The following is a 25919-nucleotide window of genomic DNA, read 5'->3' as shown; positions in this document are numbered from 1 at the left end:
AATGCTCAACTGTATGTATGCTTGTAACCAATATTTTATTTTTCTGTCTTTTGGACATGTACAAATTTGTTTTGTTAAGCGTTTGTATTTTGTTGTATATATGAAAAACATCTCAATAAAAAAGTACACAAGTTAAAAAAAATGTTTTGCATTCTCTGCACCCGTTTCGCTAATTTCAATAACTGAGTTCTGCAAAAGACAATCTAATTTCTGTACTGCTCCATCATGCTACGCAGCTTGCACCTACTATGTGCTTATGCCCTTACTCTTCCCAACGCTTTCCCGCTGTCTATACAGACTCCTGCTGCACAAAAAATACTGGTATCCGGCTCCAGAGACCGTAACTTCATACACCTAAGCACCAATCTAGGCTCATACCAGGTCCTAAGCTGGTTCAACAAGCATTTTATGCTTTAATTGTCTTTTATATGTATAGGTCCCAAAATGTTGAGATCCAAAGTTTGGACATTTTATATTGCAGAGGCTTTGCATAGTCTAAAATTTACTCCTTGCTAATGGTTACCAATTCCAGGAAAATCAGTATAGGTAAAATAAGAATTTACTTACCGATAATTCTATTTCTCGTAGTCCGTAGTGGATGCTGGGGACTCCGTCAGGACCATGGGGAATAGCGGCTCCGCAGGAGACAGGGCACAAAAATAAAGCTTTAGGATCAGGTGGTGTGCACTGGCTCCTCCTCCTATGACCCTCCTCCAAGCCTCAGTTAGGATACTGTGCCCGGACGAGCGTACACAATAAGGAAGGATTTTGAATCCCGGGTAAGACTCATACCAGCCACACCAATCACACCGTACAACTTGTGATCTGAACCCAGTTAACAGTATGACAAAACGTAGGAGCCTCTGAACAGACGGCTCACAACAATAACAACCCGATTTTTTTGTAACAATAACTATGTACAAGTATTGCAGACAATCCGCACTTGGGATGGGCGCCCAGCATCCACTACGGACTACGAGAAATAGAATTATCGGTAAGTAAATTCTTATTTTCTCTAACGTCCTAAGTGGATGCTGGGGACTCCGTCAGGACCATGGGGATTATACCAAAGCTCCCAAACGGGCGGGAGAGTGCGGATGACCCTGCAGCACCGAATGAGAGACTCCATGTCCTCCTCAGCCAGGGTATCAAATTTGTAGAATTTAGCAAACGTGTTTGCCCCTGACCAAGTAAATGCTCAGCAAAGTTGTAAAGCCGAGACCCCTCAGGCAGTCGCCCAAGATGAGCCCACTTCCTTGTGGAATGGGCTTTTTCTGATTTTGTCTGTGGCAAGCCTGCCACAGAATGTGCAAGCTGAATTGTACTACAAATCCAGCGAGCAATCGTCTGCTTAGAAGCAGGAGCACCCATCTTGTTGGGTGCATACAGGCTAAACAGCGAGTCAGATTTTCTGACTCCAGTCGTCCTGGAAACATATATTTTCAGCGCCCTGACAACGTCAAGTAACTTGGAGTCCTCCAAGTCCCTAGTAGCCGCAGGTACCACAATAGGTTGGTTCATGTGAAAAACAGAAAACACCTTAAGGAGAAATTGAGGACGAGTCCTCAATTCTGCCCTGTCAGAATGAAAAATTAAGTAAGGGCTTTTATATGATAAAGCCGCCCATTCTGACACACGCCTGGCTGAAGCTAGGGCTAATAGAATCTTCACCTTCCATGTGAAATATTTTAAGTCCACAGTGGTGAGTGCATCAAACCAATGTGACTTTAGGAAACTCAAAACAACATTGAGATCCCAAGGTGCCACTGGGGGCACAAAAGGAGGCTGTATATGCAGTACCCCTTTTACAAACGTCTGAACTTCAGGCACTGAAGCCAGTTCTTTCTGGAAGAAATTCGACAGGGTCGAAATTTGAACCTTAATGGACCCTAATTTTAGGCCCATAGACAGTCCTGTTTTCAGGAAATGTAGGAAACGACCCAGTTGGAATTCCTCTGTAGGGACCTTCTTGGCCTCACACCACGCAACATATTTTCGCCAATTGCGGTGAAAATGTTTTGCGGTTACATCCTTCCTGGCTTCGACCAGGGTAGGGATGACTTCATCTGGAATGCCCTTTCAGGATCTGGCGTTCAACTGCCATGCCGTCAAACGCAGCCGCGGTAAGTCTTGGAACAGACAGGGTCCCTGCTGGAGCAGGTCCTTTCTTAAAGGTAGAGGCCACGGTTCTTCCGTGAGCATCTCTTGAAGTTCCGGGTACCAAGTCCTTCTTGACCCATCCGGAACCACGAGTATCGTTCTTACTCATCTTCTTCTTATGATTCTCAGTACTTTTGGTATGAGATGCATAGGAGGGAACACATACCATGACTGGTACACCCACAGTGTTACCAGAGCGTCCACCGCTATTGCCTGAGGGTCCCTTGACCTGGCGCAATATCTGTCTAGTTTTTTGTTCAGGCGGGACGCCATCATGTCCACCTTTGGTTTTTCGCAACGGTTTACAATCATGTGGAAGACTTCCCGCTGAAGTCCCCACTCTCCCGGGTGGATGTTATGCTGAGGAAGTCTGCTTCCCAGTTTTCTACTCCCGGAATTAACACTGCTGAGAGTGTTATCACATGATTTTTCGCCCAGCGAAGAATCCTTGCAGTTTCTGCCATTTCCCTCCTGCTTCTTGTGCCGCCCTGTCTGTTTTCGTGGGCGACTGCCGTGATGTTGTCCCACTGGATCAATACCGGCTGACCTTGAAGCAGAGGTCTTGCTAAGCTTAGAGCCTTGTAAATTGCCCTTAGCTCCAGTATATTTATGTGGAGAGAAGTCTCCAGACTTGATCACACTCCCTGGAAATTTTTTCCTTGTGTGACTGCTCCCCAGCCACTCAGGCTGGCATCCGTGGTCACCAGGACCCAGTCCTGAATGCCGAATCTGCGGCCCTTTCATAGATGAGCACTCTGCAGCCACCGCAGAAGAAACACCCTTGTCCTTGGAGACAGGGTTATCCGCTGATGCATCTGAAGATGCGATCCGGACCATTTTCCCAGCAGATCCCACTGAAAGGTTCTTGCGTGAAATCTACCGAATGGGATCGCTTTGTAAGAAACCACCATTTTTCACAGGACCCTTTGTGCAATGATGCACTGATACTTTTCCTGGTTTTAGGAGGTTCCTGACTAGCTCAGATAACTCCCTGGCTTTCTTCTCCGGGAGAAAACATCCTTTTCTGGACTGTGTCCAGAATCATCCCTAGGAACATTAGACGTGTCGTCGGAAAAAACTGCGATTTTGGAATATTTAGAATCCACTCGTGCTGTCGTAGAACTACTTGCGATAGTGCTACTCCGACCGCCAACTGTTCTCTGGACCTTGCCCTTATCAGGAAAGCGTCCATATTTCTTTTAGGAAGAATCATCATTTCGGCCATTACCTTGGTAAAGACCCGGGGTGCCGTGGACAATCCAAACGGCAGCGTCTGAACTGATAGTGACAGTTCTGTACCACGAACCTGAGATACCCTTGGTGAGAAGGGCAAAATTTGGACTTGTAGGTAAGCGTCCCTGATATCCAGTGACACCATATCGTCCTGGTTCGCTATCACTGCTCTGAGTGACTCCATCTTGATTTGAACCCTTGTATGTAATTGTTCAAATCTTTTAGATCTCACCGAGCCGTTTGGCTTCAGTACCACAATATAGTGTGGAATAATACCCCTTCCCTTGTTGTAGGAGGGGTACTTTGATTATCACGTGCTGGGAATACAGCCTGTGAATTTTTTTCCAATACTGCCGCCCTGTCGGAGGGAGACGTTGGTAAAGCAGACTTCAGGAACTTGTGAGGGGAAGACGTCTCGAATTTCCAATGTACACCTGGGATACTACGTGTAGGATCCAGGAGTCCACTTGCGAGTGAGCCCACTGCGTGCTGAAACTCTTGAGATGACCCCCCACCGCACCTGAGTCCGCTTGTATGGCCCCAGCGTCATGCTGCGGACTTGGCAGAAGCTGTGGAGGACTTCTGTTCCTGGGAATGGGCTGCCTGCTGCAGTCTTCTTCCCTTTCCTCTAACCCTGGGCAGATATGACTGGCCTTTTGCCCGCCTGCCTTTATGGGTACGAAAGGACTGAGACTGAAAAGACTGTGTCCTTTTCTGCTGAGATGTGACTTGGGGTAACAAAAGTGGATTTTCCAGCTGTTGCCATGGCCACCAGGTCCGATGGACCGCCCCTTTATACGGCAATACTTCCATGTGCCGTCTGGAATCTGCATCACCTGACCACTGTCGTGTCTATAAACATCGTCTGGCAGATATGGACATCACATCTACTCTTGATGCCAGAATGCAAATATCCCTCTGCGCATCTCGCATATATAGAAATGCATCCTTAAAATGCTCTATAGTCAATAAAATATTGTTCCTGTCAAGGGTATCAATATTTTCAGTCAGGAAATCCGACCAAGCCCCCCCAGCGCTGCACATCCAGGCTGAGGCGATTGCTGGTCGTAGTATAACACCAGTATGTGTGTATATACTTCTTAGGATATTTTTCAGCTTCCTATCAGCTGGCTCCTTGAGGGCGGCCGTATCTGGAGACGGTAACGCCACTTGTTTTTATAAGCGTGTGAGCGCCTTATCCACCCTAAGGTGTGTTTCCCAACTCGCCCTCACTTCTGGCGGGAAAGGGTATACCTCCAATAATTTTCTATCGGAGGAAACCCACGTATCATCACACACTTTAATTTATCTGATTCAGGAAAAACTACAAGTAGATTATTCCCACCCTACATAATACCCTTATTTGTGGTACTTGTAGTATCAGAAATATGTAACACCTCCTTCATTGCCCTTAACATGTAACGTGTGGCCCTAAAGGAAAATACGTTTGTTTCTTCACCGTCGACACTGAAGTCAGTGTCCGTGTCTGTGTCTGTGTCGACCAACTGAGGTAAATGGGCGTTTTTACAAGCCCCTGACGGTGTCTGAGACGCCTGGACAGGTACTAATTTGTTTGCCGGCCGTCTCATGTCGTCAACCGACCTTGCATCGTGTTGACATTATCACGTAATTCCTAAATAAGCCATCCATTCCGGTGTCGACTCCCTAGAGAGTGACATCACCAATACAGGCAATTTGCTCCGCCTCCTCACCAACATCGTCCTCCTACATGTCGACACACACGTACCGACACACAGCACACACACAGGGAATGCTCTGATAGAGGACAGGACCCCACTAGCCCTTTGGGGAGACAGAGGGAGAGTTTGCCAGCACACACCAAAAACGCTATAATTATACAGGGACAACCCCTTATACAAGTGTTTTCCCTTATAGCATTTTCACATATGTAATCATATCGCCAAATAAGTGCCCCCCCTCTCTGTTTTAACCCTGTTTCTGTAGTGCAGTGCAGGGGAGAGCCTGGGAGCCTTCCTCACAGCAGAGCTGAGCAGGAAAATGGCGCCGTGTGCTGAGGAGAATAGGCCCCGCCCCCTAAAATGGCGGGCTGTTCTCCCGGAGTTTGTGAGATCTGGCAGGGGTTAAATACATCCATATAGCCTCAAGGGCTATATGTGATGTATTTTAGCCATAAAAAAGGTATAATACATTGCTGCCCAGAGCGCCCCCCCCAGCGCCCTGCACCCTCAGTGACCGCTGGTATGAAGTGTGCTGACAACAATGGCGCACAGCTGCAGTGCTGTGCGCTACCTTATGAAGACTGAAAGTCTTCTGCCGCCTGTTTCTGGACCTCTGGACCTCTTCAACTTCGGCATCTGCAAGGGGGGTCGGCGGCGCGGCTCCGGGACGAACCCCAGGGTGAGACCTGTGTTCCGACTCCCTCTGGAGCTAATGGTGTCCAGTAGCCTAAGAATCCATTTCTAAGCAGCTCTTTAGGAGAGCCACCTAGATTGCACCCTGCTCGGACGGGCACAAAAACCTAACTGAGGCTTGGAGGAGGGTCATAGGGGGAGGAGCCAGTGCACACCACCTGATCCTAAAGCTTTATTTTTGTGCCCTGTCTCCTGCGGAGCCGCTATTCCCCATGGTCCTGACGGAGTCCCCAGCATCCACTTAGGACGTTAGAGAAATAAGGATTTTAAGTTAAAGTTTCCTCATAGTAATTTCGACAATGCCCTGGAGAACCAGAACCTGACAGCTTTAGCTGTATGTCAATGACGTTTACAAGTGCTGCTTCTATCTGTTCTCATAAATTACCTACTTATACATGACTATTACTCTGTAATCTAATATTCCAAGCCATTTATCTCTCTCTTCTTAATCTAAAATGCCAATTAAATTAAATAAAACCTAATATGCATGAGCTAGAGGAAGTAGATGCTCTGCGGTCCTTGTGTCACCAGCTGGAGGTACTTGTTCACTGGTACAATCGTCCACTCACAGATCTCTGCTGTGTGCACAAGTACACGTTCTGTTGCCTGATTTTACAGCCAGCAATAATCTCAGCTCTACTGAAAAGTTACAATTGTACAGCCTGACAGCGATCACAGTCATAAAGACAGCCAAAGGGGGGACTACTACATTGTCCGCCAAGGCAGCTCTCTAGTGCGAAGCCAAAACTACTAGTCTGAACCAAGGCACCCCACAGCCATGCAAACTTTGTTTTCTGCAAGTCTTGGGACAATTCATTGGGCTTAAAAAATACGCTCACAAGGCAACTTTTGTTACAAGACAACCGTCCAACAAAGCTGATACTAGGTTGCTGCCTTGTCTTTTCCTCACAGGGTTAATAAATTGCTTGGAGAGCAGCCCAGCTTTGCAGCTGCTGCGGACCCTGTTCTAAGGCAACCTGACGCCCTCATAGTCATACTATTTGCTACTTCCACCCGCTGTCCAGCTCATAAGATATCTTCACTGCCATATACCATGTGTCTATCACTTGCACTGCACACATACTTTATAGTTGGAATAAAGGAAAGCTTCTCTATTTCAGTTTTTATTGTTAACTTGTCCCCTTGTTCTATTGGAACTTTTAGTGAGCAAATATATGGCTACTCCCATCCAAATTCATATACACATATATATGAAATTAATATTTTCCTTTCAGAATAACATGCAGGCATGATTTAGTGCACACTTACAAAATGGATAATAAATATTACTCATAAATATGCCACAGTTAACATTTCGTGCAATGCAGACAGAAGATTGTAGAAGATGCAGATTTGAACCAGACATACATTAAATAACTGAATTATAAGATAATCTTGAGCACATGGAGGCTGATTGGCATGCATTTATTTACTAGCTAAAGCCATTACACGGTAATAACAGAAAACAGTGTGGCAGAGCCGGTGGCAGATCAATGACAAGCACAGATGTCAATCAATGGTTGTCTCACTTCACACAGAACAATAGTGATTGACAGCATCCTAAAATATCCAGCTGAGGACCTTCTTTCATTTCTGCAAGCTGGCATGATAGAGTGGACTAGCTGGCTTTCTGTATACTAATAGGACACAGCTTGAGAGCCATTTATTAACCACTTATAGCAGCATTTCCAAGCATCATCTACCTCCCACTAGCTAAACAAGAAGATGTTACTTGTCAGTGAAAACCAGCAATTGTTATCAACATACTGGGGGTCATGTACGTACATACAGTACATGACCAATCAGCATGATTTGTTTAGGTTTGTAATGTTGCTCAGATTTTGTATACAATGGGGGGAATTTAATGCCGACAAAGGGTGTGAATTGCCATTGTCATGGCATTTAAACGCCGGCAATGGCAGCCCATCTCACACCCTTCTGATTTGCAGAAAAGTGCTTGCTACCCTATGAGGTAGCGCAAACTTTTGTGCGAGATCCCGTTGCCATTAATGGCGTGAGTGTTGCGCAAATTCGGACAACTGAATTCTCCTAAATGCACAATTAGGATGGTATACCAGCAATTATTAATGTCTTTATAAGGCGACACAAGGTGTACACAGCACTGTACAGTGATAAAAACACAATTGCATAAATATTACATATTGCATTACAAATATTACAACCACAAACAGTAAAGGGGTTAGGGGAGTAGAGTGCAGGACATGGATACTCACTTTGGCTTGTTAACGCAAGCAATGATGGTAGCAAGCGTATAAAGGGGGGGGGCAACATACAGAATTTAGGAGACGGAAAGACAGGGGCACAATTGGCTAAGAGGTCCCTAACAATGTTTTACAGTGCAACATGTTCTACTGAGTGTGATACATTATCCCAGCGTTTGGGATGCCAGAGGTCACATGACTGACTCTGCCATCCCGAAACAGAGAATTCTGACACTTTTGGGGGATAAATAAGCCTTCTTACCCTCACCCCTAACCCTCCTCTGTTGGCGACTAGTGCTAAATCAAGGGGGGTGGCAGCTACGGCTACATTTCGGAGGGTGGCGGCTACGGCTATCGACCCCCTAGTGCCTAACCCTAATGCCTCCCCGACTGCCAGAATGTCAAACACATCATGTTCTACGCATTTGACCCTCATTTAGTTGTAATTCACACTTACAACAAAACTTTTCAATTATTTAATCAGTAGATAACTCGAACTAGAATGTTATGTATATAAAATGCTCAAACTGTCTAAAGCAAAATGAAAAAAACAACAACTTTGCTTTGCAAATTTCTCTAAATCACACATTACCCTGTGCCATTGTGTTATAAAATGACTGCTTCACTGAACTGATCAGTATAGACCTTGTAAATCAGGGACTAATTTTCAGGAAATAGAATGGGAATTACTTACATAGTTGTCTCTTGCGGACCAGCCTGGGTAGAGCTGCATGTGTAGCTGCCTTTCTTTGCGGGCTAACTCGTAATATTTGGCCTGTTCTTCGCGGGACAAAGCATGCCACTGCAAGAAAGAGGATAATAGATAAGGGGGATAGCACGGAAACCTCCAATATTCATTTATAAATCTAGACAAGTCACATACAGAGAACAATTCCCCAACCCACCCAGAATATTAGATTAGATGAACAGCAGATTTGATATATATATCACATTAAAATATATGAAAAATGTATTCAATAAATAGGTTTTCCATTTAAAACTCATCTTTTCCATTCACCAGAAATGTAAAGTAAGCATTGTATTATAAAATGAAAATGCAGCCACAAACAAACAATTAGTACTTCCATTAAAAGAGGTGCCATTCTAGTTTATAATTTAGCATTAAGAATAAATTACCATCTCAGTAATAAAGGCTACATGGTATCCATTTGTAAGCAGATAACTAAAGATTGTTTCCTGATGTTTGGGATCATTCTTATGCCTTTATATTTTATTATTGGAAGCAATGGTAAAGTTAAAATGTATGGTGCTGTGTCGACCGTCGTTTTACTTAGCATAAGTGATCTGGGCCACAAAATCGATGGCAAACCCTTCTAAAATGTGTCACCATAATCCACTTTAATGGTCGTCTTTCCAGCTGCAACAGAGATGTGCTTGAGAAGTGAAAAGGCGTTATGTTGCCATGGAAAGTACTATGCTGGCCGCAAATGTTTTAAGACGGAAAAGCCTGACTGCCTTACGCGGGGAGATCACATATTTAAAAGGGGGGAAAAAAGTCTTATCCCAGGCAACATGCATTATGTCAATGCTAAAATATAAGAATCTGATTTAAAGGAACTAGAAATCAATAACAATGCAAATTGTGTTAACAAGAAATGTAGTTTGTGTATAATTATGCCTAATTACAATGTCATATATGGTCTAATTATTGCTTTACACTGTGGGGGTAATTCTGAGTTGATCGCAGCAGGATTTTTGTTAGCAGTTGGGCAAAACCATGTGCACTGCAGGGGAGGCAGATATAACATGTGCAGAGAGAGTTAGATTTGGGTGGGTTATTTTGTTTCTGTGCAGGGTAAATACTGGCTGCTTTATTGTTACACTGCAATTTAGATTGCAGATTGAACACACCACACCCAAATCTAACTCTCTCTGCACATGTTATATCTGCCCCCCCTGCAGTGCACATGGTTTTGCCCAACTGCTAACAAAAATCCTGCTGCGATCAACTCAGAATTACCCCCTGTGTCCAAAATAGCCCAGTTTACGCTCAATGGGTTTGCATCACAATCTGATAGCGCCAAGTATTAATACCTAAGCCATGTCTATAAAATACACCTAATTAGTTAAAAGTAATGCTTTAACCATTTTTAATCACACACTGATGTTTAATAACGATTATAACTAGAGAAGGTCTGTCAATTATACTTTATGCTAGACGTGCATGTCAGCCTGAGAAGTTACAATTAGTCAATGCTGTTTTTTAGCTATTGCAGTATATAAAGGAGGTAGCACATGGGCATTTCTAGAGAGGAGGAGGCCCATGTACAGGCTCCGTCTGGGCCCCCTCCACTCTAGCCGGCAGTGCTGTATTTCTGGGCACTAGGGTCCCAGAGTCTACAGATCACTGGGAAAATGGCACTGCGGACATTTTTCCAGTGATTTTCCTACTGCGCATGTATAAAACACCGGGACAATGGTGCCGCACCATTTTCCCAGTGATTTCTGCAGCGCTGCCTTTGCGCTGCGGGACTGCGGAGGGTAGGTATTAAAAATAATGGGTGCAGGGTGTGCAGTGTGGGCCCCCCTGCACCCATTATAAATAAGCCAGTGAGGTAGCATTAAACCAATGTTAGTATTTTGTTATCAGTTTTAGCTCATCTGTTTCTAAATGCTGTTCTCTTTATGCAGAGCCGGCCCTAGGTATAGGTAAACTAGGCAATTGCCTAGGGCATCTGGTATGCCTAGGGGCATCAGCAGCTTCTGCTGATTAAAATGATATGCGGCATGCCTATATTTGTGTGTAGCATTTCGTACGCAGATACAGCCACAGTCGCACACAGTATATAGGCATGCCACATATCATTTTAATCAGCAGAAGCTGCTTGTGTATCCTAGCCTCATAGCAATGTAAATAAGATGCATTTTCATAAAAAATAGGCACCCGACGTTAGCAGAGCTGCCAGTTGACTCACGCTGGGAACTACATGTGTCATTATGTGTATAAGGGCATTAATAATGTGTAACATATGTGTAAGGGGCACTATGTGTGTCATTATGTGTATAAGGGCACTAATAATGTGCGGCATATGTGTAAGGCCAAATGTGCACACTGTTCTTATTTAAATTACAGGGGGTAGGGAAAAAAAATAGGACTGCTATGGGTGAGGGGTGATGGTGCTGGGAAAAGGGTGCAGGGTCAGAGGCGGAACTAGCGGTGGTGCTAGGGGGCACCAGCCAAAATCTTGCCTAGGGCATCATATTGGTTAGGGCCGGCTCTGTCTTTATGTGAGGTACTGACATCATCCCCAAAAAGGCCACTTTTGGTTACTGTATGTACCTGACAGAACATTTACACTATAGTGTTATAACAAGCTTGCTATGTAACGGCTGTTATGTGGATGTATTCAGTCTTTGCAAAGACAACTATCCATTGTCATCTAAATATTACAACAGCCAGGGCCGGCCCTGAGCATAGGTAACTGTGGTACTTGCCTAGGGTGACCTAGATCCAAAGGGGGGAGTGCAGACAGGGAAGCCGCAGTGGCTTCTCAAATTTGGGGCAGTTGGCAAGCTAATTACAACTCGCAGACCGGCACCCATCACTCTACCCACTCAGTCTGGCTTTTATTAGCTGGCATGTGCAGTGCAAAGTCAGCATGGCAGCACTACTATGGTTCATAACGTGCACTTGGGCACTACAATGGGGAATTAAAATGAACTATGGGACTACTATGGGGCATAACACAAATTAGTACACTACTGTGGGCATAACATTAACTAGGGCTCTACTATAGTTTATAAAACAATCTAGGGCACTAATATGGGGCATATAATCAACAACCGCCATGGAGAGAGGTGTTTCTCTAGAAGCACTGGGTTTGGGATCCTTTTAAAATGTTGCCATGAGGTCCACAAAGTTCTAGCTACACACCTGTCATATGTTACAAGACATCACTGAATTTGAGAAATGTTATTTTAACTACGCATAAATAGGTGGTGAAAGTTAAACATTTTGTTTACCACAGTTATTTCTAACACATCTTGCAGTCTGCACTCTTAAAGGGTATACACACGGTGCCATTTTAACTACCGATATGGACTATATAATAATAATAATAATAATAATAATTTTATTTATATAGCGCTCTTTCTCCAAACAGGACTCAAAGCGCTTAGTGCATATCAAACTGTGTGTATACAGCTTGCGATGCCGATGCGCGCTCCCGCGGGGTCAGCATCGCAAGTAAAAATAGACTGTGCAGGCAGGACAATTGTGACAATAAAGTGTACAATCTAGTACACTGTATAGGCAAAACAGACCACAGCAAAAATTGACCAGAGCCAAAATCACACCGTATATATAAATATCAGTGAATTTTGGCTCTGGGGTGATCAAGGGAAATCGCATACTGCACATCTGCCACATAGGCAGAATCGCACCGTGTTTATGCCTCTTTAATGTTGCCACAAATGGACCAACCCAGGTCAATGGCTAAAACAGACAAGATCTGGCTAGTCCATGCTTGGAATCTAAGTGTCAAGCAGATTTCCACAACACAATACAGCCTTCAATATGGGTGGTCTTCAGTTTCCCGGCTGTCGGGGTCCCGGCGCACAGTATACCGGTGCCGGAATCCCGACAGCCGGCATACCGACACCTTTTCTCCCTCCTGGGGGTACACAACCACCTTGGAGGGAGAATAGATAACGTGGCGCGTGCAGCGTGCCACCTTGTCCGCAGCTAGCCCGCAAGGGGCTCATTTGTGCTCACCCAGCTGTCGGTATGCCGGCGGTTGGGATTCCGGCGCCGGTATGCTGTGTGCCGGGACCCCGACAGCCGGCATACCATACTACACCCTTCAGTACAGCTGCACTGTGACACACTTGTAGAAGCTATGGCAAAATGCTCTGAAGCTAGAGTTAGAGAAATGCGTTTGCAAAACAGACTCCAGTGAAAGTCTGAATCATTGTGTTTTAGCATATGCTCATAACGGGTGCTCTTCAGTTTGCCGGCGGCCGGACTCCCGGCGACCAGCACACTGGCACCGGAATCCCGACCGCCGGCATACCAACAGCTTTTCTCCCTCTTGGGGGTCCACAACTTCCCGTGGAGGGAGAATAGATAGCGTGGTGTGCACAGCGTGGCGAGCGCAGCAAGCCCGCAAGGGGCCCATTTGCGCTCGCCCAGCTGTCGGTATGTCGGCGGTCGGGATTCCAGCGCCGGTATGCTGGCCGCCGGTAGCCCGTCCGCTGGCATAACATACTACACCCGCTCATAACAGTGATGTATGTGCATTGTGTATAATTGGTTGTGTTAAATATAACTTGTTAATTTTACAAGTGGTTCTTTCAGTAAAAATCCTTAATATCAGTACTATATGATTGGAATGCCCCAATGTTACCAACACAGGCAGCAGTCAGGATATCTTGTTGGAAAGTGCACAAAGTACTTTTCTAGAGCAATTTTGCTTTAGGTACATTATAAATGGATCTCCTGGGACATGTAAAGAGCAGAGGCAAATAAAACGTTGAAGGTTCACTTCCTCATTTACTCTGTATTTACAGGTTGCCAGGCAATAGCACAATCATGAGGGAGAGCCAGTGTGTTAGGAGAACAGTTGTCAGTGTTCTGTAAAGTAAACTTCATTTTAACAGACAAAGAAATAGTAAACCTAAAATCTCACCCTTCTGCCGAGAATCTGATTGATAGCTGCACTTTCTTTAAGCGTACACTCTGCTACAACGTTGGCTCTCATCTCTTTCATATACAACATGAAAGCATTCAGCGGCTTCTTTATATGAGGTCTTTTTGGCTCCTGTTCTTTTCTCTGTTCATGATGAGATTTCCTAAATGGTGAAAAGAGATACAGATAAGCACCACTGAAATCAGCACCACTGAAGAAATGATCAAATATTATAATTAATTCTTTTAAAAATATGCGACTGAAAAATCTTGATTTTCTCAGCCATTTCCTCCACCCTCCAACATATGTTCCTCTTCTGAGTTCATCAAATTTGGGGCCATTATTAGTTTATATGTACACTTTAAAAAAACGTTAATGAGGGGACACAGCTTCCATGCAGCGATAGCTCACAGCTCCTAGACACACAGATCCTCCCGCAATCCACAAATATATGTAGTCTAATTGGTTCCTAGTGTGTGTACAGGTGGCAGAGAATATAGATTATTAGCTCCTTTGTGGTAAGGAATGATGTGAATGGGCGAAGTACTGGGAATATGTGTGCACTATATAAATAACTGGTATTAAATCAATAATAAATCAATTTCCAATGGAATTATTATAAGGCATCGCAATTGCAGCTTGTGTGACCATCAGTATTTCAGAATAAAAAGATCACTCACATGTGCATTAAGTCGTTGTCATTATGGTGATGTTCTTGTTTAACCTGAGGATTGACAATAGCAGGGTGAGGGATTCCAGTTGTATGATGACCTGGAGGACCAGGAACCATGTGATGTGAATACCTAAGAGACAAAAATGTAGAGGTAAAAAAAAAAAAGACATAATTCGATTTAAACAAATCCACTTCTGTTTGAATTGTACATACGTTCAACAGCAGGAACATTTGTACAAAATATCTAATACATTCACCAAAAAATAGAGCTTATTTTCGTTTTCATATTCGGTAAATATTCAGAGGAACATAAATGTATAAATTATCGTGCATCGAGAGGAATATTTCTCTCCATATTTGTATGTTTTACCATAAATAAGATATGCCATTTACTGTCTATGCTGATATAAATGAAATATCATTCAGATCCAGAGACTTCAAAGGAACAATACCCCCTGTAGACAAATTAGCAGGATAATGTGCTTTACTCATTGCTGGGCTTTATAAAGAGATGATATATGGATAAAGAATCCGTCCCTATTTCAGCAGTAATCGTTGTACCGTAAATACAGGAGTTTATTTAGTAAACTAGTGCAGTCTGCTGCAAACCAGAGCAACCAATAAGATTACACCTCCTATCTGTCTAGTACAAAATCAAAACAAGCATCTTATTGGTTGCTATCAGTTACGACCATTTGTGCACTGTGCACACTGCGCCATTCTATTACATAATCTACTTTGTACTCCTTGATATAGGTTTTGCAAAACAATTCATAACTGCAGATAAAATCAAGCATCAACAATCTGAAATCTCAATGTCTAACCATTTTACAATTATATTCTTACAAGAAAGACAATAAAATATAAGTTATATAAAAAAAAATTCAATTTTTACTGATACCAGCATCAATGTACAAATATACCAACATAAAAGAAATAATTTAGGGTACTGTAATGGTAAATATATGATGATGATCAACATCACAGCGGATACAAATTTGCATTAAAGAGTCTAAAACTGAGGGTGTGTATTATTGTTGCATGTGTGCTTTGAACTGCTTACATCACATTTGTTTCCTTTCGATTGGAACTGCTTTACACTTTGAACTGGATTAACATATTTAAAAGGAATAGTTCAGACAGAATAATTGATTCATTCCTAGCCGACTTGGCTCAATCAATTCAGTTCAAACAGGGTTATTGATTGGCAGATTCCATGTAAAAATGGCTTTAGAAGCTGCAGGCGTCTATAATGCCTCTCTCCTGACAATCCCAACACTTAATGAATTGTCTTTATTGGGGAGAATAGGCCGCACACATGAAATGGAGGATTGGGATTATTCTGGTGTAGAAGATTACACATTGTGATTGTCAGGGATTACTGCAGGCCATTTCAACACAAAGACATAGAGGCGAATACAACAATATGTTGGTATTATATCTTTTATTGCCCTTTGTGAAATACAATTTTTTTTTTTTTAAACGATGCATTTTAAATTGTTGCTACTTTAAATCTAGCATTATAATACTATTTACCCCAGAGCAATTGATGACAGAACAAAAACCTACAGGTCCATTTAGATTCCCCTTTTTGTGTGAGGTTTTTTTCTTTTTAAACCTTGTAGAGAGATAAAGTAGAGAGATAAAATACCAGACAATCAGCCCCTAAGCGTCATTTTTCAAACACAGCCTGTAACATGGCAGTCAGGAAATGATTGGCTGGTACTTTACCTCTCTCATCTTTCTCCTTATCCAAGGCTTAGTACAGTGGTTCTCAAACTGTGTGCCGTGGCACCCTAAGGTGCCTCGGGACACTTGCAGGGGTGCCCTGGGTTTGTGGTCCAGGACCAATTCAAATTATTCATGGTCAATATAATAGGCAAAACCAGTGCTAGTGGCTGTCAATCATAAAATATGTGGCCAAACAGAAGCAAATATTGTCCCTCACCACACAGCTGTACCTAAGGGTGACATATAAACCCAATTTACTTAATTTAATATTTCTTTCTAAATTTATCAGAAAGAAACTTTTTGCCTAGGGGTGCTGTGAAAAAAATTCTGATACTCTAGGGCGCCGTGATTCAGCGTACAGTATCCCCTGAGGCCCCCCCCCCCATCTCCTTAATCTGTCTATGTTTGTGAGAAAAGTTTTGGTGTTCAAACTATCCATCTGCACAAACTTCCAACATGCTTACTGTCTCTCACTGGTATTGTTATTATTTATTTATTCATTTATTTATTGTTATTGTTAATACACTGGTATTATTAATATTTTTTCTAATCCTGTACTTCACTGTCCTTATTAACTAAAATGTGTAAAATTATAACAGTGCAGTAATGCATATCAACCACTCAACAATAAACTTTGATACATCTAGTAGAAGTTTGGCTAGTGTTTACGTGCTATGGTATACCACACATTTGTAGAGTTGCTTTTTGTGATAGCCTCCTAAAACATAAAGGAAATGTCTTTTACCCTTTAAATATTCCCCTGAACAAGTATAGTATTTTGGGCACATTATTTTGTAAATACCAGGATGTAAAAAAAAAAAAAAAAAATCATTTAGTTACTGTTTCTACATTTTATTGTATAAAAAAATGTTAATAATACCTGTACCTATAACATATTTTTGGTTGTATGCAGCTATTGTTATGGTCAATCCACTGTTTACACATATGTTGTACACAATTTATGCTGGACACTATTTGAGGTTTTGATCTTGACAGGAATGGTAAATACATGGTCGAGTCACATTATTATGACCACCACCAACATTTGACGTCGGCAGCATGTAGCCCATGGGTCACATGTTATGTACTGGCTTGGTGGGTATATAAGGTGTGCAACAGGTCATCTGCACACTTATCACTCATTGCTGTCATGGGTAAAAGGGGCGATGTATCCGAGTTGCAAAAAGGGATAATTATCAGCTTTCAAGCCAAGGGTGGCAGTATTTCTGATACAGTGCAGTTTGTGAACTGTTCGTGTGCTGCTGTGGTAAAGGTGTACCGTGACTGGACAAATTGCACCATTGCGAATAACCACCGTGGAAACTGCAGAGCATCATGTGCCATTAATTTGAGAGGTGAACGTCGGCTACGAAAGTGCGAGGGGGGGTGACCAACATGCTAGAGTGGAGCATCTCACCGTCAAAATGTACCTGTGCCAACCTACCAGCACCTTCTTGAGTCACTACCAGCCTGTCTAGCTGCTGTCCGTGCTGCACATGGCGGTTACTCTGGCTATTAGCTGGTGGTCATAATAATGTGACTCGACCGGGTATATGATTAATTATTATTATTCTAAAATTAAAATGTAACACAGCCTATGACAAACCCCAAAGTAAGAACCAAATATTGCAATACACAATATGGACACTGCGCAGTTAGCAACAGGGATTTTATGGGTAGCCCATAGAGATATTGCACATTGAATTGGAGAGGGGGGGGGAAAGAAAAAAGAAAAACAAATAACTGCTACTGCAGGATCACTTGAGGCCAACAGGTGGTGATATAGAGCCAACTGTTTTTCCCAACATTTATTAATTACAGCCTTGCAACCACTTGTAGAGAGTTATAAATTTAGTGTAAGAATAAGTAATTTAACACAAACTGAATATTGACATTTCAAGCTTTTTTAAGGGGGAATACATTACGTTGGAATATTGAAAATTGTGTACTTGATTCTGAAATACAAAAACTAGAACATTGCCAAGGGCAAACCCTAAACCATAGCTCTGTCCTTCAAATTAGAACCATGTTGCGGTGATATGATTTCCATGTAAATCCTAAATAACTGGAATACTTGGAAATCACCTGGTTTTCTTCTATATAAATTCAGAACAGATTGTGGAGTCATTGAGATCTGTTTCATGCTAGGGACTCAGGAGTGAGCTCCCCTTCCCTACTCCACATGATCACTCCAGCATAGGGGATGGGGGTTGTTTTCTAGTGATGAAACAGGAATAAATGAATTCATTCAATAAAAATAAATTTTAAAATTGCTAGTTTGTGCTCATAGAAAGCTGTGATTAACACACAATTACAAACAACATCCAAATTAGATTAATCTTATGGAAGCAAGTGGAGTCAGGGTATTCATTTTATTCCAATCACATAATTAGGCTCAAGCCATATACAATGAAAAGCTCAGGAAATGGGTGCACACCATAGCCAGATTAAAGGGGGGATGCAGCGCATACTGTACCCCGAGTTCCCCTTTGTCAGGGGGGCCCCCAGCCAGAGCACATGGACATCACTGGCTTTCCCTCTTATGCAGCAGCAGAACCAGGCAGCAAGAATGCAACAGGACAGTATGAAGTAGCGGCAGAGATACAAGAGTGTCAGGTTTCATGAGCTAGAGGAGAGATAGGAGGGTGAAGATAAGCTATAAATGACACAGGGATCACAGCTTCTCCTCCTCCCCACTGGGGTGTCTGGGTCCTGTGTAACCTGTTATCTAATAAGGGTCTAGAGCAAAGGTTCTCAATCACGGTCCCCAAGGCACCCCAATGGACAAGGTTTTAGGTGTTTCTATATCTCTGCACAAATGGTTAATTCAATTTGGCTGAGGTGCTAATTAAGTAACCTGTTGCCAAGCATGGATATGTTGATGCCTTGAGGAGTGTTTGAGAACCTCTGTTCTACACACACACACACACACACACACACACACACACACACACACACACACACACACACACACACACACACACACACACACACACACACACACACACACACACACACACACACACACACACACACACACACACACACAGTCCTCCTAAATCCTGTCCCAGTATTTAGTAGAAAGAGGCTTCAGCTATTCTTACATGTGACAAGATAATGTATAGAATTTATTTTTCTATGTGTATTTTAAGGTTGTCTACAGTGAGGTACAGACTGCTGTAAATTTCATATTTACTTATATACTTGTGAGGAATGAGAATATACTGTATCCCACATTTATTTATTATTATTACTACTTATTACCAGTTATTTATATAGAGTACACATATTCCACAGAGCTTTACAGAGAGAATATTTGGCCTTTCACATCAGTCCCTGTCCCAGTGGAACTTACAATCTATATTCCCTACCAACCATTCCAGGAGGGAAAAATTGCTCTCTACCTGGACTTCCTCCTTAAATCATGATTGCAATCACCTGTCAACTAAATAGTGCAACACAGGTGACATCAATAATATATTTAGAGGGAAGTCCAGGTAGAGAGCATTTTGTCCATCTTGGACTTGGTCAAGTTAGGAGGTCTGCACAATCTAATATACACCCCTCCCCTTCTTACACAGGGGCCCCCCTGTCTTAGGTGCCCCGGAAACCCCACTGTTTAATCCGGCCCTGGTGCACACTGACTATGTGACGGATATAAACATTACATTAAGTAAACTGATGCTATATAACAATATAGTAACAATAACAGTCTGATACTATCACATTGAGCACAGTAAAGTTCTAAAACTGAGTCATCTTAATAGAAACTTCTTAGAGTAGAAATTCACAGACACAAAGGTCCATCTACTGTAATCATCACCATGATAAAATTCTCGTGCTGGACTGTTCTAGATAGATTCACAGGTAAGGAATAGAGACTGATATTCTAATATCTCAGTTTAATTTAAAAAACAACAACATATTAATCATATATAATAACGTTTTTATACTTCAAATAGCCCTTCTCAAACCAGCGTAATCTCAAGGTTCTGATGTCTTGCTCAGTTCCTGGTTTAGTCACCTCTGACTCGCTCAGTAATGGTCAGTTCTCCTGGGATAGACATCCTGGAGAACGCTGAATAAATAAAACAAGCAGTGCAAATGTATCCAGAATGCTGTCAGCACAGATATGAGAACCTCATGATTAAGCTAGTTAACAGGAAGGAGGATGATTAAAAAAGAATTCATAACTAAATAAAAAACAATGTTACATGGAGTTCTTCTTTAGATAATTTTAGTAAACTTACTGTCTCATCCCCTTTCTCAAAGCTGACATAATAAGTAATTCACTTTATGCAGACAGGATTACAATATCTGTTTCACATGACTCAGAAATGGGGAGTAAAGGGAGAGATGGTGTAATGAGACCTTAATCGGAGACCATAATCACAGACTTGAATGATTCAGTAGCAGGAGCATGAATGTCCGGCCTAAATGTTCTTAAGTGTACACAATGCTCTTTAGGCTTTATGACCCAAATGAAAATACAGTGAGGTACAGACTGATATCTGTAAATTTCATATTTACTTATATACTTGTGAGGAATGAGAATATACTGTATCCCACATTTATTTATTATTTGTATTATTTATTACCACTTATTTATATATTTATACAGCACACACATATTCCACAGAGCTTTACAGAGAGAATATTTGGCCATTCACATCAGTCCCTGTCCCAGTGGAGCTTACAATTTGTATTCCCTACCACACGTACACGCACACACATTCACACTATGGTTAATTTTTGTTGGGATCCAATTAACTTACCAGTATATTTTTGGATTGTGTGAGGAAACCGGAGTACCCGGAGGAAACCCACGCAAGTACGGGGAGAAATCCCCAAAACTTTAAACGTTTCCTTAAAACTCACCTCTTCAGACAAGCCTATCAAATTCCAGACCCACCCACATAACCTTCAGTACTTCTCTATCTAATTACATCCTCTCTGTACAGTCCACATAACACATACCTCCCAACTTTGAAGGGGGAGGAAGAGGGACCCCTGCGCGGCGAAGTCGCGTGCGACCCGAAAAGGGGCATGGCATATGCCTAGTGGGCGTGGCCGAGCGCCACTGACCCGTTTTTGACATTTTGGGGGCGTGCCCAGTGCTCCCCGAGCAGCTGGGCTGCCCCCTGCTCCCCTCCCAGCATTGAATAGATGCCGTGCAGAGCAAAGCAGTGGGTGATCAAAGCCTCCCCCAACTGCCCCCCCGCCCGCGGGACACTGCGACCCGTGGGAGGGACAGCGGGACAGTGTCTGAATAACGGGACTGTCCCGCTGAAATCGGGACAGTTGGGAGGTATGCATAACATCACATATCTTGTCTTTCCTTACGCTCACACCCTCCTGACACTTGGCCAACATTGTGGGGTGATCATATCATACAACCCATTAACAACCTAGCAATCTGGTGGACCATTATGCAATAGGTAGCATCTATCCTTGTGTATCAATGCCCATTAACCTATAGATTGTAAGCAGGGCCTTCCTACCTCTATATCTGAATGTTTTACCCAGTTTTGTTGTATTACTGTTGTTCTAATTGTAAAGCGCAACAGAATATGCTGCGCTACATAAGAAACTGTTAATAAATAAATATACAAACTCCACACAGAAAGGGCCATGGTGGGAATCGAACCCATGACCTCAGTGCTGTGAGGCAGTAATGCTAACCATTACACCATCCGTACTGCCCCAAGAGTTTACAGTTTATTTTCCAGAAAAAAACTTCAGAGGAAAGGCAATGTAGGTTGTTTGTGTAGGTCCTGTGCTATCTGCAAATCTTTTTGGAGCAATTTACATTTTTGTAGCACCACTATCTATCACTTCTGCAAGTATTTTCCCTGCTTTACAGGCAGCCAAGCACTGCTAGCAAAGTATGAGCACACGCTAGTTTTACCTAGCAGGTCGAAGCCTTCATGTGTATGTCCCCTATTATCGGAGACATGAGATGGCATTACCTATTATTGGAAAGCTTTGCTTTCACCACTTGTTAAATTGCACAGACATTGGAGACACTATAGCAGAGGGATGCGGTCATGTGACCGTCGCTCAAAATCTCAGCGGTCACCATGCCGACACCGGGAACCCGTGCGATCAAACGCCCGACAGTCGGCATACGGACTAACAGGGACTATTCTCACTCGTGGGTGTCCACGACACCCATAGAGTGGGAACAGAACCTGTGGCGAGTGCAGCGAGCCCATAAGGGGCTTTGTTGTACTCGCCCCGCCAGCATTGTGTGGTCGGGATCTCAGGGTTGGTATGCTGACCTTCGGGATCCCCACCGCCGGTCTCACAGCCCCAACCCATAGCAGACTATAGCGGAGCGGTAATCTGAGAAAATACAGGGACCGCTAGAGAAATCAGTAATTTCTCTGTGGTATCCCTATTTCTAACAGTAATAACCTCTTTCTCAGGCAAAAAAATCTTAGAAAGGAATTATCCATACTTTCCCACTCTTCCGGAAGTTGTGAGAGACTCACAATTCTTTGGTGGAAGTCCTCCGCAACCCTGAAAAAGAAGGCACCCCTCCCGCATCCTACTCACTTCATAGTGAATAGGGTAGAATGGGGACACAATACCTGGAATCACGGTTCCATGTGGAGGGGGTGAGGCTAAATGATGCAACATTATGTCATTTTAGCCCTGCCCCTTCTCAACAAACCCATAAATCCCAGCATTTTACAATGATGGGGTAGGGCTTAATGACCTGACAGCCCTGCCCTCTGAAGTGGCCAGCTTCACCTGGAGAGGAGACATACAAAGCAGGCAAGTATGGAATTATCACTGCTTCATAAATACACCCAGATGTATTTACAAACGACACACACCATGCTCTGGATTTAATTGCTCATTGAATCATCACACAATTCATTAGACATGCCCACGTGATATCAAAAATATTGCAACATATGACAGTGATTTTTATGCATACTCATATAGCTACAATCCAAGTACCGATGTTCTCATAAACTCACCAGCCAAGAGGCGGTGTCATCTGGCCCACACCACCAGGAGACAGTGGGTAGAAGGTAGGTAGGTCAGGTGCTTGAGGATGTCTGTGCATGCCTGTTAATGAAATAGAATGTCAAACATTTCCACAAAGACTACATGTATGTGTTCATAGACACAGTCACAGGACAAACACATCAGAGCTTTTTCCCTCACTGTAAAATAATGTACAACAAATAATGTTCGGTTCCAGTCCAAAAAAAAAGTGGTAAGTGCTGCTATTTTACCCTGGAGGACATTAATTCCTTCTCAGCCCTCAATGGATTAGTCACTGTCCTCCAGTTCTGTTCTATTTTTTGATGGATGAGGAAAAATATACATGAACAGCATGCATAATGCAATAACCATGAAATTTACATTTATAAGGTGCTTAGGCAATTTCTGATTTTGATTTTAACCCTTACAAAGTATTTCTGGTCCAGCACCAATAGCAAATTTGCTGTTTACTGATAACCAACAGTTTTATTTCTGTTTAATTGTTTGAGGTATCACTTGATATTGATGTTGATATTATAATACAAATTGGAAAATAAAAAAACACTTAAATAAACAGCTGCTCAAAAATAGTCTTAAAATATGGCTTGTAGATTAGGTACATCATATTAAGTCCTGTCCATTAACACATATTCCCTAATGGTTGTATTGCATTTTTTTCCTCTCCATTCTCAACCACAGAGGATCAGTGACTAATTAGGAACAATTTTTAGGCTTCTAATGCTAACTCTTGATATGATTCACTTGGCTCCCAATTGTCACTCCGGCTTCTACTAAGCTCATCATCAAACTGACGTCTTTGGGAGCGGCAAGGTCAACTTGATTGGTAGAACTTTTTGTAGAACAAAAATTATATGAAGTAAATTCAATAAGAAATTATTAATATTATCGCACTGTACTAGGTATAAAAACCTACAACTAGTAGGCCAAACATTTTGCAACAAAACACAATCCCATTCCCAAATGGATACCAGATTTTCTGCACCATAATTCACAATCTTAATACACAAAGAAGAGTAATGGTATCAACAACATGATGAACACATTTATTTACTTATTTAATTAGGTTTGTTTTGATGATTCTGTGATATTTGCCTATAATTTACCTTTATATTAAAATAGACCTGTCGTTATCACATTATAAAAAAACCCAAATGAGTTACCTTAATAATTATTAGCAATATTTGTTTGTTGGTTTGTACTGGAAAATGCAGTATATAAGGCATTATTTTCCTTTATTGTTCCGTGTAGTGGGATCAGCTACAATATGTAGCTACAGTAGCTATTAGAAGCTCTTTTTTAAACAAAGCTGCTTGTATTTTAGGTTTAATGGCCATTTAATTCTGTGTTGTAAAGGATAAAAGATAGGAAACTTGTTACTAACTAAATTATTCAAAACATGACCAATGACCTAATGTGTGCTTTAATAGTGTGGGTAGTGTGAGGTCATTTATAAGTTCACCTTTATTTAGTTTAGTGGTGGTACAAATGTAGCCACGGTCATCTTACCCACGAGTGTGCCTTAGTATGCCAAGCTGCGACTACGTACACCGCCCGTTCATTCCTTTGGCCATGCGGGTGCATAAGCATGCGTGTGTCATAGTTGCGGGCACACTAGTCACGCCTGCTTTGCTGCGGATAAGACGTTCAGCGACAAAGCTGAGTATGGCTACATCTGTATCTAAATATTACGTAATTCTGTGACAGAGTTTATAGGGTGAGTTTTACAAAAAGTCTGGTCACATACAGAATAGAAGTTCACAAACCGAGGTGCAGTAATGGCAAGTAACAGGAATAGAAATATATCCCAACAAAAATTAAAAAGAAAAACAGAGAAGTTACAAGATGATCGTGCATCTCAGGAAAAAACTGGTTTCTCCACTTCACCTCAAATATATTTGAAAAGAAAAATATGAATATTCTCTCTTGTGTATTTTTGTTGTCATATCAGTTTTTAACTTGTAAAAGGTTTTCAACGGTTTTCTTTTCTTTTCTGTCCTCTCTCAGGTTGGTGAAATGGGTGGAATCCAATGTATAGGTCAATAGTGTCTAGGTTGACCCCATATGATCGACATACATTAGGTGGTCAACAGGTACACACAGAAACATAAAATTTGACGGCAGATAAAAAAAAACATATGGCCTGTCCGGTCTGCCCATGGTGGCCATCCACCACATTGGTTTGTCTAACCATTATATCTGAGCCACTTGATAAATATATATATAGTAAATTATTATTATTATTATTATTATTATTACATTTTATTTATAAGGCGCCACAAGTGTTTTGCAGTGCCGTACAAAGGACAGTACAGGGAGACAAACTTAGCATTACAGTAAATAAATATCAAAAATAGAGTACAGGTAACAAAGAGCACCACAATTCTCAAAACATAATACAGCTAAGATGTAAGTAGTGAGGGAGTAATCATCGTATTACTTGGGGCTGGCGGCCATAGATAGAGATGAGCCTTTACCAACAGGAGAAAAAGCGGATAAAGATGGTCGCTGAGTATGAGAGAGCTGCGAGTGAAATGTGTCGAGAAGAGGGCTTAGACAACAAGAGGAAAGAGGGCCCTACTCTGAAGGGCTAACAATCTAGTGGGAAGGGACAACAGACGGATGACATGAGGTGCAAGCAAGTGGGAGGCAGCCTGATGGCAGTATGTATGCAAAGCAGAGATGTACAAGGCATGAGGCAGGGGGATGGAGGAGCAGCCTCAGTAAGGGCGTAGCTACCATAGGTGCAGGGGATGCAGCTGCTATGGGGCCCGAGGTGCTGGTGGGGCCCCGCCACTCCCCTGCACCCGGTCAGGCTGCTGTATCTGTTTTTTTTTAAATT

The 25919-nt window shown here is 42.4% G+C and overlaps 1 protein-coding gene across 2 annotated transcripts in view; it reads right to left on the bottom strand.

Annotated features, from left to right (window-relative positions):
• Positions 1-25919, bottom strand: part of LEF1 (lymphoid enhancer binding factor 1) — a 149287-nt gene that overhangs the window by 47832 nt on the left and 75536 nt on the right. For both annotated transcript variants that reach the window (XM_063919139.1, XM_063919132.1), the window contains 4 exons: positions 23050-23140; positions 14337-14459; positions 13657-13819; positions 8703-8810 (listed from right to left, as the gene is read on the bottom strand). In XM_063919139.1, the coding sequence (XP_063775209.1) occupies positions 8703-8810; positions 13657-13819; positions 14337-14459; positions 23050-23140 (485 nt within the window). The remainder of the gene's footprint in view (positions 1-8702; positions 8811-13656; positions 13820-14336; positions 14460-23049; positions 23141-25919) is intronic.

The sequence above is a fragment of the Pseudophryne corroboree genome, chromosome 1 (assembly GCF_028390025.1).
Source record: "Pseudophryne corroboree isolate aPseCor3 chromosome 1, aPseCor3.hap2, whole genome shotgun sequence".
NCBI classification, from domain to species: domain Eukaryota; kingdom Metazoa; phylum Chordata; class Amphibia; order Anura; family Myobatrachidae; genus Pseudophryne; species Pseudophryne corroboree.
This window is presented reverse-complemented; position numbering and strand designations above follow the sequence as displayed.